The sequence below is a fragment of the Nomascus leucogenys genome, chromosome 13 (genome assembly GCF_006542625.1).
Source record: "Nomascus leucogenys isolate Asia chromosome 13, Asia_NLE_v1, whole genome shotgun sequence".
Lineage (NCBI taxonomy): Eukaryota > Metazoa > Chordata > Mammalia > Primates > Hylobatidae > Nomascus > Nomascus leucogenys.
In genome coordinates, this window is record NC_044393.1 from 78,358,740 (window position 1) to 78,376,273 (window position 17,534).

A 17,534-nucleotide genomic window follows, 5' to 3' on the forward strand; every position below is an offset into this window, starting at 1 on the left:
TCCCTCTGAGATCTGCTGTGATCTGTCATGTCCTAGATAGCCTCAGGCTGGGAGTGGGGAAGATGCCAATGGTTCGGGTTAGAGGAAAGAAAAGAGTGGAAGAAGTTGGGCTTATGCTGCCCACCTTATTTCTACACACTGTCCCTCCCACTCTGTTCCTTCCATCTTCCCCTTTGAAAAGAACAGTCTTTTTTTTTTTTTTTTTTTTTTGAAGTGGAGTCTCACTCTGTCGCCCAGGCTGGAGTGCAGTGGCGCGATCTCGGCCCACTGCAACCTCTACCTCCCAGGTTCAAGTGATTCTCCTGCCTCAGCCTCCCGAATAGCTGGGATTACAGGCACATGCCACCACACCGGCTAATTTTTGTATTTTTAGTAGAGATGGGGTTTTACCATGTTGGCCAGGCTGATCTTGAACTTCCAACCTCAAGTGATCTGCCTGTCTCGGCCTCCAAAAGTGCTGGGATTACAGGCATCAGCCACCATGCCAGGCCCTGGAAAGAACAGTCTTGAAGCATAACAGCCAATGCTGTCCCTCTGGCTTTCTCCTTAGCCTCACAGGCAGGCCTTCAGGACTGGGCACCTGTTTGCTTTTCTGGATGCTGGGGAGATATGGTCATTAGGGAAGAACTTAGAGAATGGCTTTAAAACACTTTTTATAGGGCGGTTAGGGTGTGGAAGAATCACTCCCTTGCTGAGTGGGTTTGACAGTGGTGAATTTCTTTATTTTCTACTTCCCAGATCGCTCTGCTTAAGATTCTGCTGGCTGCAGCTCCCACCTCCAAGGCTAAGACAGACTCTATCAATATCCTGGCAGATGTCCTACCTGAGGAGATGCCGTGAGTGCTTCAACGGGGGCAGCTGCTGGATACTAGCTGTCTTGTCTGCAGGCTGTCTCTAGTCCCCACTCACCTTGTTAACACAGAGATTGTCTCCAAAGAGATCTCCCTGTCTCTGCCCACCAGTACCCCCTTTCCCCTACAGGGCTTTCTGCTTGGCTCTTTTTAGCTCAGAACTCTGGATCTGGAGGGTGACACCAGTGCCAGCGACTGGCTGCCCAGGTATTTGGGTGAACATTGCCAAGGGATGAGCTTGCCAAAAGAGAGACAGAAACAAAGAGATCAGTGGAGCATTTCTTCAGACAGGGTCATAAGTGGGAACTCTGGAGGTTTCCCTGGCACAGAAGTTCAAGTTTCCCAAGTTCTGGCTCTCTTGTGTATATTGTATCAGACCCAAATACCTGGATCCCTACAGGGCTCCCTTTAAGGCCACTCTCTGTGCTAATACCTTCTCTCCCCATTGTAGCATCACTGTTCTCCAGAGCATGAAGCTGGGCATCGATGTGAACAGGCACAAGGAGATTATTGTAAAGAGTATCTCCACCCTGCTTCTGCTACTCCTCAAACACTTCAAACTCAACCATATCTACCAGGTGAGCAGCTAGGAGCACTTCTCCACAGGTCTTGGGTGTTTGCCAGGCCCTATCTCTCAAAGGAAGGATGCAAAGGCCCTTTTAGTCCTGATGAGCATCTTTCAGCCTTTTCTTTGTCCTCCCTCAGGGAATCCAGCCACCCATTGCATGAGCTTGAGGTAGGGTTATGGAGTGGGAACTGTCCTAGAAAGGTGCAGATGTCTGTGTCCCTTGTAAGTTATCCCAGGGTTGTGGGTAGGAATCTCTAGCTTCTCAGGAATATGCCCAGCCAGTTTTTAAACAATGCAAGAGAGAATGTAAGCATTTCACAAAAATGGGGGGGAGGTATGTTGACCATAGTTTTCTATATGTGAAGCACTTTTCCAACATTTGAGATATAATTCTGAGAATAAGGCACAGTTCTGGCTCTTCAGGGCCTTGAAATCTTATAAAGGATACAGATATATAAGTAGCCAATTATAGAGAGATAAGTGCACTGACACTGATAAGCACTGGTTGCTATGGAAACACCTAATCCAGCTTGAGGTGGAGAAGAAATGACTTCTAACCTGAGTCCTAAAAAAACAGATGTTAGCCAGGATATGGGAATTGTTAGGGAAGGAGGACAGGAGGCATTTCAAGCGGAAAAGCTAATATGCAAAAGTCCAGAGGCCGAAGAGAGGGAGCAAAGTACCTTTAAAAACCGTAATTAAATGTTGCTGGAGTTCTGCCTGGGTTGGGGAAAGATGGGCATGGTCTGGTGACACATGAAGCTGGGGGAATCGGCAAGGAGCAAATCATAATCTATATGCTAGCACACAATTACTGAGCACCTATCCTGTGCCCAGCACCCTGTTAAGCTTGTCTAGGCCCTCATTTAATTCTCTCCACCCTATGAAGTAGTCTTATTTAATACCTCTTTTATAGATACTGAAATCGAAGCTAAGAAAAGTTAAGAAGCTGCTTTCCCATAAAACATTGTTTGCCGTGCTAAGGAGTTTGGACTTGGTTTCATGGGCATTGCCAAGATATAGGGACAAGATGGGGACAGCAAATGGATGCTCCTGTCTGTGAGGAGACCATAGGGAAAGGAGGAATGCTTCTCATTTTTGCCCAGAGGCTCTACCCCATTTTCCTCCTAAGAAGTCAGAATCAAGCTTGCTGGTAGAAGAGCATGTCCTCAGAGTACAGAGAGGCTTCTGCAGGGTCGATGTCCATGGCCCTATCAACCAGGGTATTTTTCCACTTTCATACATTCAAAGACATCTTTGGGTATGTTTGGTTGCCCTGAGTGCTCCCACTTTTGCCAGTGTTTGCTGAGCAGCAGGGCTGGGAGGAGTAGGGGTAGGTAGGAGATAGTGTTTCTAGTGGAAAGAGAACAGAGAACTGTGGATGTGTGTTTACTTCTGCTTTTCTTAGTGGGAAGTATGTGGATTCACAGCCAGACAGATGGATGGCTTGATGGGCCATGCCAGTGTGTGTCAGTGAATCCTGAAGGGCCACAGGCACATCTCAAACTGAAGAAAGTTTTTCATCAGATGATACTGGATATGTGTTGGCTCTTTTGTCTGGGGCTTTGGAAAATACCCTGGATTTTACAAATAAAATAAATAACCTTCCAGGGAGAAAATATTGAACAGAAGAGGGAAGTGGTCTTGGCATAAACTCACTCCACTGCTCTAACTACATACCCAGGGCCATTAGGCAGCTTAGCTTGCTGCTTGGCTACTTGTTGGTGATCAGAGAGCTGAGGATTTAAAACACCATAGTTCTCTGCTTTCTCAACCCCATTTCTATACTAGAATACTAGGTTCTGGATCTGGAGATAAACTGTGTTTGACACTCCTTAGTGTATCATGGGTAACATAACCCCCATGACACTGCTTTTATGGCCACCTGTCCCACTAGGTTGTCCTATATACAAACCACATCTGGATTTGGGAGAGCAGAATGGAGTCTCCACATTCTGGTATTAAGCCTATCAAAGACACCTTAGACTTCTCAATGCAGTATCTGTTGGCTGAAGGGCTCTTGTTCATTCATTCATTAAAATATTTACTAATATTCTTTCCCCCCTTCCCCCATACTCCAAGCGGCCAGTATACTTACTGATATTCAAAATACTAAGGATAATATGGCATACCAGACATACTGGAGCTGGAGCCCCGTGGTCCATTTGGTTATTATGTGCTGTCACCATCCTGACTGGGTGATGCCAGCACTTGCCAAGAGTAAGCTGCAGCTGTCCCTGCTATATCAATTACAGCTGAAGCATTGTGAGCCAGAGGTTTGGCATGGAAAACAACTCCCTCAGGGAGCCTTCCTTTCCTGTTGGGCTTAGGAACAAATCTCACAGCAATTCTTTCTATGCATTGGAGTGGGATTTTATTTTCTGGCTTCTTTGTTTTGTGCTTGTGACGTATACTGCAGATGATCCCCCTCCATGTAGGATGGGCTGGCTGAAGATGATTCTTCCCATTTCCCAGACAGGAAGACTGATAACACAAGTGGATAGTAGATATTCTCAGGAATCAATATTAGATTTGTACTTCCCCTCTTTTTTTCAAACATACTTTCCATTCTCCTCCAAATAAGCAGCCCTTTCTGCTTTGATTTTTAATTCAGTTTGAATATGTATCGCAACATTTGGTATTTGCCAACTGCATCCCCTTGATCCTGAAGTTCTTCAATCAAAATATCTTGTCATACATCACTGCCAAAAACAGGTATGAACTCTGGACAGGTTTATTTCAAGGGGCTATTTTGGGGTGGTTGAGAAAATTACATCATCTCAGAGCCTTTCAGTTTTCCTGGTGTCCCTAGTCCCTCCTGTCTTAGAGCTGTCACTGTTAAATTTAATTTCCTTGAAGTGTTAGCTGATGGAGTGTATAGTTTACCTTCTTTAGGGAAGTATTTGTATTTTAATAGTTTTAAACACCAAAAAATGTCATGACTTAAAGAAATGAAGTGGCAATGATGAATTTTTAGCTCTGTGTCAGGTGGATCCAGGGGTTGTTTTTTGTGAAACAACCTGCTTGTCTGGCCAGGCCTTATTTTAGTATAAATCATAAGTTGGAGCAATTGGAACAGTTATGCTGTTTCATAAACTGTAATGCATACAAAATTTGTAACTGAAGGTACGTAATAGAATTTACTGAGGTACATCAATTTGTAGTTTAAAAAAATAAGGTATTTCGCATTCATTATTTAATCTCCTCAGCAATGCCAAGAGTTGTTGTAAGTTTTATTCTCATTTTTCCAATTAGGAAACAAATTCAGAGATATTAACAAAATTAACATGCTGGTGAGACCCCTTAAGTAAGCATCAGAGACAGGATCAGAACACAGGCTTCCCTGTGAATACAAATTGCTTTCCATTCCTCCAGCCAAGCAGGGACTTGGGGATTACAGAGTAGATCCTTGTTCCTTACTATTCTACTTTCACGAGAACTGGAAATATGTTAATCAGTAGAGTTTACCAGAGGCAAAATTCCTAAAGTAGAAGTAAGAGGGCTAATCTCATACTTGGGGTGACTAGAGATATTGCCACACTAGTCTGTCAGTACTGCCTGAAATTCCACCATGGAGAAGGAGCCTGCTTACATGTAGCTTAAAACACACACACACACCCTATGGAGCCTGAAGTCATGAGACCTGGATTCGTGACCTGGATCTGCTACTTGCTAGTTATGTAATCTCAAGCAAGACACTGTTTCTCTGAACCACAGTATTTTCATCTTTAAAATAAGAATACCTTTTCTGACTATATCATAGAACTTTTATAAGCATTAGTTAATATTAGTATGTGTAAGATTGCTTTAAACACTTTCTTTGGGGGTAAGCATTGGAGGATGGGTTTTTCCTAACAATATGGAGACCTGTGCACTGACCCCTTTAAAATTGGCACTTCAGTTGTGCTCCTTGAGTTACCAGGGAAAATGAAAGTACAGGTCAGCCTGTGTCAGGGCCACAACTGCATACAGGCACCTCCGTGTATCAGTCAACACTCTTGGTTAAAAGTAACCAAAACTAGCTGGACTAGACTCATGCAGAATAGTGACTTTGTCAGAATGAAATGACATGTGTCATCCTGAGGAACCTAGGACAGCAATGCAGCTCTGGACCTCAGGGTTGGCCTGTAGTGTGGGGAGCCCAGAAAGCCTTTCACTTGTATCTGTAAGACACCAGGCCTCTGTATTTCCACTCCAGTTTCCTCTCTCACTGACAGATTTATCAGTCTGCGTTGTTTGCTTCTCAGGCCTCATAGTGAAATATGTCTATATGAGCTAAACATGCCCCACCTCAGAGACTGAACTGACTCTCCAATCCCTATTCCAGATTCCCTGGGTTAGAAGTTCACCCCTAGATCAACTGTGGCTAGGGGAGTGATATACAGAAACTGAATGTTCCTTCTGCACCCATGGACCTAGAATGGGAGGTACAGACAATTCAATAGATGTCCATTTGGTTCAGTTTGAAGTTGGAAGAGTGGTAGCAACAGACTACACCTTTTGCTAAGGTTGGCCTGAACAAGATGATCCTCTTAGGCACCACCTGTAAGTTTTGCTTTTGAATGATCTCTGAGAACTTGGAGATCACAGCTCATTATTGCAGAATTTCCTCATGGCTCTTACAATCTAGATGTTCTAGATACTTGTAAATTAATTTTATGCCCCCTTAGGCTAGATTTCAATTCACTAAGAGAATGGAACAAATCCATCTTTGATTTCCCACCCCCATTTCCTGGTCGCCGGCACCTACTTTGCCACAGGGCTTCATCAGTGGGAGGTGGGTGGATAGGTGGATGAGCCAGCCAAGAATGTTCATCCTAATGGAGCAGTACAGAACTGGCAACCCTGGGAAAATCCAATAGAGTGAATCAAGATGATGAACAACATTACAGGTAGTTTGACACTGCCCTCTCCCAAGCTGACCCTTCTCCTCTCCTACCCTGGTCCCCCAGGTTATCTTTGTCTGAGTTTCTTGGACAAAGGTAAACATTTCTGGCCAAATAAATTGTTGCCTTTTACTTGTATAGAAGTTTTGACTTTTAAAATGTAGAGACAGGTTCATTATAGCAGTGTGAACTCGTTGTCGTCAAAGCCACTGCTTTGCCAACATCCTTTATCCATTTCCAGCTGCACTGGTTCACATAGGTTGGTGTTCAAAACCTCATGGAACGTCAGAACCAGAAGGAGCATTACAGATTAGCTAGTCCAGATTCTGTATTGTGTCAATGAAGAAGGGAGAAGAGGAAAGAGAGAGCTGTCATTTATTTTGTAACTATGTCCTTGTCATAACGCAATGCCTTATTTCCCCTCCTAACTCATGCCTGCTTCCCTGGGCTCACCACAGAGCTGTAGCTTGCAGTCCCCCACTGTCAGCTATTACCATTCTTGAGTTACTAGATTAGACTTTCTATAGGAAGCTGCCCCTGTCTCAAGCTTCCTTTAGGAGTGGCTTCTGTAATCATTCCCCAGAGCTCCCAGCTTTTGGAAGGATCTGGTGAGAGACACAGGAGGATCATTTCATCCTCACATCCTCAGATTGTTATCCAGTGGGATGGGTTTGGGCAGTGTCTGTGGGAGCAGTTATATTCACACATACAGTTAAATGCAGAAACACAAATGCACTCAAGTTTACGTATTCCTTTAAAGAAGCAAGGAGTGCTAAGAAAAGAGGCTGTCTTTCTGCTTTCTTTTGTATCTACCAGATGGGGGCCAGCCTCAAAGAACTCACTGGTTCCTCTCATGACAGGAAAGGAGACTGGAGCTAGAATTGCCTGGCACCAGAGCCCTCAGTTTCAGCTGAGGTCACTAAGCAATTTGGGAAATGGATAGGGGCTGCTGGAGAGAAATAACTCCTGCCCTTTTCAGATACAGCCAATTCCTGCTGTTGCCATTTACCTAAAGCCTGTCCTTATCTCTGCATCTTACAGCATCTCAGTCCTGGATTATCCTTGCTGTACCATCCAGGATTTGCCGGAGCTTACTACTGAAAGTCTGGTAAGCAGATGGGGATTTGGTAGCCTTTGAAATTGCTAGGTGGCACAGGTTGGCATTTGCTCTTTCATTTCTTCTCCAACCCCTTAATGCCCCGGTTTGAGAGTCTCAGATCAATGAAGGTATATTGGCAAGAGCACAGATGCAGCAGGGGTTTAGAGTTGCTGACCCAGTTGAGAAAGATCTGGAAAAGCTTAGCATAGCATTTTTCAGAAAGGAGGAAACAGCCAGTGAAAAACACTAAGGAGGAGAGGGAATTTAGAAACATAATGGGACTGAAATTGAGTGTGAATATCTATGCTAAATGCAGGAGAATCTCTTCTGGTCTAGCACAAATAATTGTCTTCTTTCTGCTGTGCTACAGGGAGTTCACTTCTTATTTTCATATAGGTTATAAAACCTAGCAATGTGTACTTGAGAAAATACTTTATCTAAGTCTCTTGGAGGCAAAAGTCTATATAGCCACAAAAGGATAGCCCAGAAAGTTTCTCATCTTGAAAACAGCTCTAGGCAAATCAGAAAAGTCACTCACAGTTTTTCTCAATTCCATGAAACTGACTGAACAACAGCCATACTGAAGATGAGGTATCTACCTCATCATGTATTGCCACAGCTCCTTAGATAATGCCACAATCCATACCTCCAGTCTGTTACATTGTAATTATGTATTTGTGTCTGTTTGTTAATTTGACTGTAGAATGCTTGAAGGAAGAGACAGTATCATCATTTTTATATCCTTAGAGTCTAGCACCTTGTCTGGTACATTGAAGAGCTCAATAAATGTCAAATGATTGAATCATGGCACGCACCAATGGTTACTACAACCCTTTGTCCTCCAATTGTAATTCCTGCAAAATGTTGAGTCAGAAAAGTATATTATGCAAAAATAGAATGACAATCTCTGTGGTACAGGTTTTATAGAACCATGGGATTCTTGGCTGGAGGGGACTTAAGAGCCATTTGATCCAACCCCCTTATTTCAAAGATGAGAAACCTGAAGGCCCAGTGAATGAAGTGACTTGTCATGGTTTACTCCTCATAGGTGACACAGCCTGAATTAGACATGAGTCAAAAGACCCATGTCCTGAGACACCAACCTAGCACCCTTTTTTACCACTGGGATAGAGAGATTCCCTGGTCTTATTTAGATGTGGCCTCAGCAGCCAAAGAATTTGGAAGCTTTTTATTCCTACAGAGAAGTAATAAATTGTCCAACCCTCTTTATGTTATTTATGATGCTATTCAGTCTTTTTTCAAATTTTTTATTTAAAAAAAAATTTTTTTTACCCACACTACACAGATGTAGCTATTCAATTGTTAAAACAACTCTATGAGGTTAGTAATACTATTTTATAGATGGAGAAGTTAAATAGCTACCAGTTGAAAGTGGAAGTTGGGGTAGAGAGACATGCATCCCCTGCCATTCAGAGTTGGAATGAAGAATACATTTTCCACAGAAACAGTGGTACACAGTAGCATTAAAATTCTGCTATTAGTATGGCATTTCACAAGATGAAGTCAACTTTTATGGCCTGAATTTATTTCTTCCTATAATGTGTTATTTTCAATGCCAACCCCATTGGTTCATATATAGGAATTGATAGGAACCACACTTTCACATCTCTCCCAATTGACCTTTGGGATATGTGCATAAAATTACTGAAATGAAGTGAACATAATAATTTATTATGTTTTCTAAGAAGACTTTAGTATTATCCAGAGTGAAAGCATGTATTTATTCTTCCTAACAAATAGTCATGCTAAGTATTTTACCCCTTTCTGTGAAGCAATAGTGGCACCTGGTGGTTTCATTTAGTAACCACAGACTTTTTGTTTTGCTTGAATTTTGAATGAGCCCAGTCATGGGCTGCAGTAACTAGTGAGTCTATTCCACATAGGTCCTCAGTATGGTTTATCTAAACTGGTGACTTCTATGCTCAGAAAAAGACTAATGTTCATATGAGTAAGATATATCTCTTTTTTTCAGGCTCAACAAATTGCAAGCACAGAAAATGTACTGGCTATTTGAATATATAGAATTTTCTTTTCTTTTTTTTTTTTTTTTTTTTTTTTTGAGACAGAGTCTTGTTCTGTCACCCAGGCTGGAATGCAATGGTGCGATCTCAGCTCACTGAAACCTCTGCCTCCTGAGTCCAAGTGATTTTCCTGCCTCAGCCTTCTGAGTAGCGGGGACTACCGGCACGTGCCACCATGTCCAGCTAATTTTTGTATTTTTAGTAGAGACAGGCTTTCATCATGTGGGCCAGGCTGGTCTCGAAATCCTGGCCTCAGATGATCAACCTGCCTCAGCCTCCCAAAGTGCTGGGATTATAGGCGTGAGCCACCACGAATGGCTATAGGATTTTCTTTAAGTAACTTTTTAAGTTTTTTTCCTGATATCAAAATAAATATATGTATTGAAGAAAACTGGAGAAACAGAAAAGTATGAGGAAGAAAAATACTCTTATGCCACCTACATATAGCCACTGTTAATATTTTGCTGCAATTATATATATATTCACTCATATATAAACACATTAACAAAACTAAGACTTTATACATAGATGTTTCATTTGACAGCAAAATTTAAATGTTCACAATATCATTTTATTAAACATTCTAGAGGACAATTTTTTTCTTTCTTTTTTGAAGACAGGGTCTTGCTTTGTCACCCAGGCTGAAGTGAAGTGCACTCGGCCTGAAGCACGGCCCATCGCAGCCTCAAGCTCCTGGGCTGAAGTGATCCTCCCACCTTAGCCTCCCAAGTAGCTGGGTGTAGCTGGGACCACAGACATGCCACCATGCCAGGCTAATTTTTGTATTTTTTGTAGAGACGGGGTCTTTGTGTTGCCCAAGCTGATCTTGAACTCCTGGGCTCAAGCAATCTGCCCTCCTTGGCCTCCCAAATTGCTGGGATTACAGGTGTCAGCCACCACACCCAGCTGAGGACATAATTTTAATTATTTATTTATTTTTTATTTTTATTTATTTATTTTTTTGAGATGGAGTCTTGCTCTGTCGGCCAGGCTGGAGTGCAGTGGCGCCATCTTGGCTCATTGCAACCTCTGCCTCCCGGGTTCAAGCGATTCTTCTGCCTCAGCCTTCCAAGTAGCTGGGATTACAGGCACAGGCCACCACACCTGGCTAATTTTTTGTATTTTTAGTAGAGACGGTGTTGTACTGTGTTAGCTAGGATGGTCTCAATTTCCTGACCTCGTGATCCGCCCACCTTAGCCTCCCAAAGTGCTGGGATTACAGGCGTGAGCCACTGCATGCAGCCCAGGACATAATTTTTAATAGTTACACATAATATTCCACTATTTAGTTTCAAAAAAGATTCTTCTCTGCTGTTAACATTTATTTATGTTTTCCTTGTATAACTCCAAAACAAACATCCTTGCATGCGAATCTTTTATTTTATTTTTATTTTTTGAGACAGGGTCTCGAAGTTGCTCAGGCTGGAGTGCAGTGGTGTGATCACAGCTCACTGCAGTCTTGACCTCCCAGGGTCAAATGATCCTTCCACCTCAGCCACCCAAGCAGCTAGGACTACAGGCACATGCCACTATGCTTGGCTAATTTTTAAATTTAAAAAAAATTTTTTTTAGAGATAAAATCTCCCTAGAGACAGAATCTCCCTATTTTGCCCAGACTGGTCTCAAATTCTTGGGCTCAGTGATCCTCCTGCCTTGGCCTCTCAAAGTGCTAGGATTACAGGTGTGAGCCACAATGCCCAGCTGCACATGAATCTTTGATTATTTCCTTTAGATTCCTAGAAGTGGAATTATTGGGCTGAAGTAGTCTTTTTTTTTGAGACAGTCGCCCAGACTGGAGTGCCAGTGGCACAATCTCTGCTCACCGCAGCCTCCACCTCCCAGGTTCAAGCGATTCTCCTGCCTCAACCTCCCAAGTAGCTGGGATTACAGGTGGGTGCCATTACTGCCCAGCTAATTTTTGTATTTTTTAGTGGAAGCAGAGTTTCACCATGTTGGCCAGGCTGACCACAAATGATCCACCTGCCTCGGCCTCCCAAAGTGCTGGGATTATGGGCCTGAGCCACCGCTGGGCTGAGGTAGTCTTGATTTACATTTTTTCAGTTTTCTGAATTTGAACTGAATTCAACTTTATTTGAAACTCTAAACAGCATGATGAACATGAAATAAAGGTAGAGCTAATGGCATATTAATTTCTGAAGTATTCCCATTTTGTCAGAATAATTAGCTTTAGACAGGCTATCCTCACCAATATACTGAATAGTTTCCCCTCCCACCTGGTACAGGAAGTTTAAAAATTTGTGTATCTCCAAATGTTGGTATTCATATTCAATCCACTAAGCTAGGAAAAAATTGAAATAAAATTCCAAACTTAAATGAAGGATGGTGAACGTATGATTATGTGGAAGTTAAGTGTGGTCTTTGAAAAGAGGTTGCTGGAAAAGGCAGTGGATGTGGGCTCAGCATGTATTTTGCAATGCTTAGCATCTGAATGGTTGTTGAGAGCAGTGGTATGAAATGTAGGCTGTGCAAGGACATACTTTGGGGAATGGAAAATATTAAATCTTTTATATGTATTATATTGATATCTTTTTTACTTTCTGTACTTATGTGTACATTCCTATAATGTTATTTAAAGCTATGCATTTATGAGTAAACATACATGTATTTCAGAGATATACTGTAAATATACCATGAGGTATATATCCACTTTCCATGAGGTATTTAGGCAAAGGAAGGACCATGGATAAAATTTTTTTAGCATTGTATCAATTTTCCTGTTGGTCACTATTTCTATAATGGGTTCTTAGGGAGATTAGAATCTCCAGGATGATTTTTCAAACCCACATACCCAGGTATGTTAGTGCCCCTTACTGGAGCACTTGTAGTTTGTTAAAGTTTCCCAAACAATCTTGAAACTTTTTTTTCTCCTTCCTCCTTATCCACTTATTTCACTTGAGAACCATTACTCTCTTTTAAGCTATCCAGATCTATGTCCTTAATCTAGCAGTAATTTATCAAAAACCCATATGTTAAGAGAATTATTCTATAATGGTGTTGGTAAAGAAAATCTAAAATAGAAAAAAATTACCGACAATCGATTGGCTAATGAGGTGGGTGATGCCAGATGCAAGACTGCTGGGCCTACCACAGGAGCAAGAGAGAAGCCATGCATCCCATCTCAAGGCATCTGTGAGGCCACGTAGGCACCATGAGCAAAGCTCACCCTCCCGAGTTGAAAAAATTTATAGACAAGAAGTTATCATTGAAATTAAATGGTGGCAGACATGTCCAAGGAATATTGTGGGGATTTGATACCTTTATGAATCTTGTGATAGATGAGTGTGTGGAGATGGCAACCAGTGGGCAACAGAACAATATTGGAATGGTGGTAATACGAAGAAATACTATCATCATGTTAGAAACCTTGGAACGAGTATAAATAATGGCTGTTCAGCAGAGAAATTCCATGTCCCCTCTCCAAAGAGCCTGTTTTACTATGATGTAAAAATTAGGTCATGTACATTTTTTTATATCGGACTTTTTATATTAAAAACTTTTTGTTAGGCCGGGCACAGTGGCTCACGCCTATAATCCTAGCACTTTGGGAGGCCAAGGCAGGTAGATCACCTGAGGTCAGGAGTTCAAGACCAGCCTGGCCAACGTGGTGAAACCCCATTTCTACTAAAAATACAAAAATTAGCTGGGTGTGGTGGCGGGCACCTGTAATCCCAGCTACTTGGGAGGCTGAGGCAGGAGAATCGCTTGAACCTGGGAGGGAGAGGTTGCAGTGAGTGGAGACTGTGCCATTGCACTCCTGGGCAACAGGAGGAAAACTCTCTCAAAAAAAAAAAAAAATTGCTAGATAAACTTTTGTAATAGTCAAAAAAAAGAAAATCTGAAATAAAAATAGGATTTCATTTTGTTATGTGAACCATAATAGAGAAATGAATCAAAAGAATCATTTATCAAATAGTAGTTATTCCCATGAATTTGAAATCAGTTAAGTATTAAGACCTAGCAATTTCTTTTTCTTTTTCTTTTTCTTTTTTTTTTTGAGAAGGAGTCTCACCCTGTCACCCAGGCTAGAGTACAGTGGTGAGATCTTGGCTCACTGCAACCTATCCTCTGGGCTCAAGTGATCCTCCCACCTCAGCCTCCTGAGTAGCTGGGACTAGAGGCACATGTCACCACGCCTGGCTAAGTTTTTATATTTTTTGTAGAGACAAGGTCTTACTATATTGCCCAGGCAATTTTTAAATTTTTTTGTAGAAACAAAATGTCACTATGTTGCCCAGGCTTGTTTCAAATCCCTGGTCTCAAGCAATCCTCCTGCCTTGACCTCCCGAAGTACTGGGATTACAGGTGTGAGCCACCATGCCTGGCCAGCATAAGTTTTTGTAATAGTTTCAAATAAATGCAGGGCTAACATGGCATGGAAAGCCTGAAGCAAAAAGCAGAGAAATAGATTAGTTGGTAGTATGGAAAAGACAAACAAACCTGGCTTTGCCACTTACAACTATAAGGGATCTTGAGCAGATTTCCTGTAGGCTATAGAAATTTCATCTATAAAAGAAGGAAGGTTGGGTCATTAGATAAGCATCTGACTTTCCTTGGACTATAAAATTCCCCTAGATTCATTATAAAATAACCAAGCTAATATTAATAATTTTGATTTATCAGTGCAGAACTCATTTGTCACATAGGGACTTCAGTAGGCCGTTGAGGAGGTTTGAGATATAGTATTAGATCTCACCCTTAGTAGCCCTTCTTTAAAGGTTCAATCTGATCATAGGCTGACTAGATTCAGTCAAATGCTCCCATTTAAAGCAGGAAACCTCACTGTTTTTTGTTTTTGTTTTTCCTGGAAACAATTATTTTCTTCTGATTTGAAGTACGAATTATGGTAGGACCAAAGAATGTGCTTTTCCACCATTGAGTCTTTAAGTAGCTCAGAAAGCAGGGGATCCAACTAAATTTCCTCTGCATTGCCTTCTGTGTGCAGGATTCCAGAAGTGCAGCTAGAAGGTGAACAGTAAACAAAGAGTCTTCTAATTGACTGAAGACTGGTGATTGGGTGCTTATCACGTGACCTTGGGCAAGCCCCTTCCCCTTTCTGGGCCCCAGCTTTTGTTTCTGTGGATGACAGAATTGGGACTAGAGCAACTACATTCCTTCTGGTGCTCACATTCTAACCAATATGATTTCCTCAATCCGAAAGGAAGAAATGCTTCATTCTTCCCTTAGTTATCTGAATTAATTATCTACATAATTGGCATAGCCTAGATTTTATTTGGCTTGGCTCACTCAGCTGGGTTATGGATGGATCTTTGAGAATAGAGCCCTCATAGTGCCTTGGAGATACTCTGAAAGAGTAGGATGTAGTCCTTGAACTGAATCTTTAGACCTAAGGCATACTGCAAACAAATACTCGTGAGAGTAGGTCGTGGGTGTTTTTTTTTTTTTTTTTTTTTAACTTTAGTTGATACAAAGGAAGTAAAGGTCTTGCTAGTATGAAGTACCAGTAACAAGAGAATGTGACTGTGGGCTGCTGTTCACAAATTTTATATCTCCTCATAGAGGTTTCCATCTTAATATGCTTAGTCTTACAAAAAAAAATAATAAGAAAGGTGACCTGCCTTAAATGAACATAAACATGAAGAAAAAACTCTCAAGTTTGGCAAATATGAACAGGTACCTGTGGAACTGAAGGCCTGCTGGGAAAAAAGTTATCTGTTGGGTTGGAACAAGGCACAGGTTGGAGCAGTGCTTCAGGTAGAGCCTGCTGCAAACAAGGGAGACAGAACAAGCTAGGGTTTGGTGGCCATCCTGAGAGAGCCACTGACCAGTGTGTGTGCTTTCAGTGCCAGCTCCTGGCAGCATCTGATGTGAGAAGTGGGGCTAGTTACAGTTGTCTGGGGAAGCAGTATCAGAAGGAAAAGAGAGTTGGCACATGCCTATAGTCCCAGCTACTTGGGAAGCTGAAGTGGGAGGATGGTGAGTTTGAGCCCAGCCCAGGCAAAATAGTAAAACCCAGCCAGGTGCGGTGGCTCACTCCTGTAGTGCCAGCACTTTGGGAGGCTGAGGCGGGCAGATCACCTGAGGGTCTGCAGTTTGAGACCAGCCTTTCCAACATGGTGAAACCCTGTCTGTACTAAAAATAGAAAAATTAGCTGGGCATGGTGGCATGTGCCTGTAATCCCAGCTACTTGGGAGGCTGATGCAGGAGAATAGCTTGAACCTCGGAGGCAGAGGTTGCAGTGAGCCAAGATAGCGCCACTGCACTCCAGCCTGGGCAACAGAGCGAGACTCTGTCTTAAAAAAAAAAAAAATATATTGAGACCCTGTCTCAAAAACCAAAAAAAAAAAAAGAAAGAAGAAAAGAGAGCAAGGCCATGGGCAGCTGAGACTATCTTCAAAGAGCGTACTTGGGTTCCTTTCCTGGAATTCTTGAGACTGAGCCCTAAGGAAAAGGCAGCAGCCACAGACAGCTGACCCTCACTCAAAACTTCACTTTTTTTTTTTTAGACGGAGTCTCACTCTGTCGCCAGGCTGGAGTGCAGTGGCGAAATCTTGGCTCACTGCAACCTCTGCCTCCTGGGTTCAAGCGATTCTCCTGTCTCAGCCTCCCGAGAAGCTGGGACTATAGGTGCACGCCACCATGCCCTGCAAATTTTTGTATTTTTAGTAGAGATGGGGTTTCACCATGTTGACCAGGATGGTCTCTATCTGACCTTGTGATCCGCCCGCCTCAGCCTCTCAAAGTGCTGGGATTACAAGCATTAGCCATTGCGCCCAGCCCAAAACTTCACTTTTAAAACTTTACTTGGTAGGGCACAGTGGCTCACGCCTGTAATCCCAGCACTTTGGGAGGCCGAGGTGGGTGGATCACGTGAGGCCAGGAGTTCGAGACCAGCCTGGCCAACATGGTGAAACCCCATCTCTCCTAATACAAAGATTAGCTGGGCGTGGTAGTGCACACCTGTAATTCCAGCTACTCAGGAGGCTGAGGCACGAGAATCACTTGAACCGGGTGGCGGAGGTTGTAGTGAGCTGAGGTGGTGCCACTGCACTCCAGCCTGAACGACACAGCAAGAGTCAGACTCAAAACAAACAAACAAACAAAACTTTACTTGATTAATCACCAGTCCATTTATTTTTGAGATTTAAATATAGACCCTCCCACAGAGAATCTCTGCTAGGGAAGTTAGCAAAGTTGTTTGGATTATAGTCACACATCCCAAATGTCAAATGTTGTAATTCTAAGATTATTCATTGTGAGGCCAGGCGCAGTGGCTCACGCCTGTAATCCCAGCACTTTGGGAGGCCAAGGCGGGCAGATCGTGAGGTCAGGAGATCGAGACCATCCTGGCTAACACGGTGAAACCCCGTCTCTACTAAAAATACAAAAAATTAGCCGGGCATGGTGGCGGGCACCTGTAGTCACAGCTACTGGGGAGGCTGAGGCAGGAGAATGGCGTGAACCCGGGAGGCGGAGCTTGCAATGAGCCGAGATCGTGCCACTGCACTCCATTCTGGGCAAAAGAGCGAGACTCCATCTCAAAAAAAAGAAAGATTATTCATTGCAGCATTGTTTGTAATAATGAAAAATTGGGGGCCATGCACGTGATAGCTCACGCCTGTAATCCCAGCACTTTGGGAGGCCAAGGCAGGTGGATCACTTGAGGCCAGGAGTTCAAGACCAGCCTGGCCAACATGGAGAAACTCCATCTCTACTAAAAATACAAAAATTAGCTGAGTGTGGTGGCCTGTGCCTGTAATCCCGGCTACTTGGGAGGTTGAGACATGAGAACTGCTTGAACCCAGAAAGTGGAGTTTGCAGTGAGCCAAGATTGCTCCACTGCACTCCAGCCTGGGCAACAGAGCTAGACTCTGTCTCAGAAAAAAGAAAAAAAAAAAAAGGCCAGGCGCAGTGGCTCACGCCTGTAATCCCAACACTTTGGGAGACCGGGGCAGGCAGATCACCTGAGGTCAGGAGTTCAAGACCAGCCTGGCCAACATGGTGAAACCCCATCTCTACTAAAAATAGAAAAATTAACTGGGTGTGGTGGCAGGCATCTGTAGTCCCAGCTACTCGGGAGGCTAAGGCAGGAGAATCGCTTGAACCCG

At 42.9% G+C, this 17,534-nt stretch overlaps 1 protein-coding gene and 1 pseudogene across 2 annotated transcripts in view; both read left to right on the plus strand.

Annotated features, from left to right (window-relative positions):
- Positions 1-17,534, plus strand: part of STRIP2 (striatin interacting protein 2) — a 58,633-nt gene that overhangs the window by 31,174 nt on the left and 9,925 nt on the right. For both annotated transcript variants that reach the window (XM_030825542.1, XM_030825543.1), the window contains exons 15-18: positions 739-836; positions 1,303-1,429; positions 4,034-4,134; positions 7,347-7,413. In XM_030825542.1, the coding sequence (XP_030681402.1) occupies positions 739-836; positions 1,303-1,429; positions 4,034-4,134; positions 7,347-7,413 (393 nt within the window). The remainder of the gene's footprint in view (positions 1-738; positions 837-1,302; positions 1,430-4,033; positions 4,135-7,346; positions 7,414-17,534) is intronic.
- On the plus strand, positions 12,616-12,846 carry LOC115837935 (annotated as a pseudogene).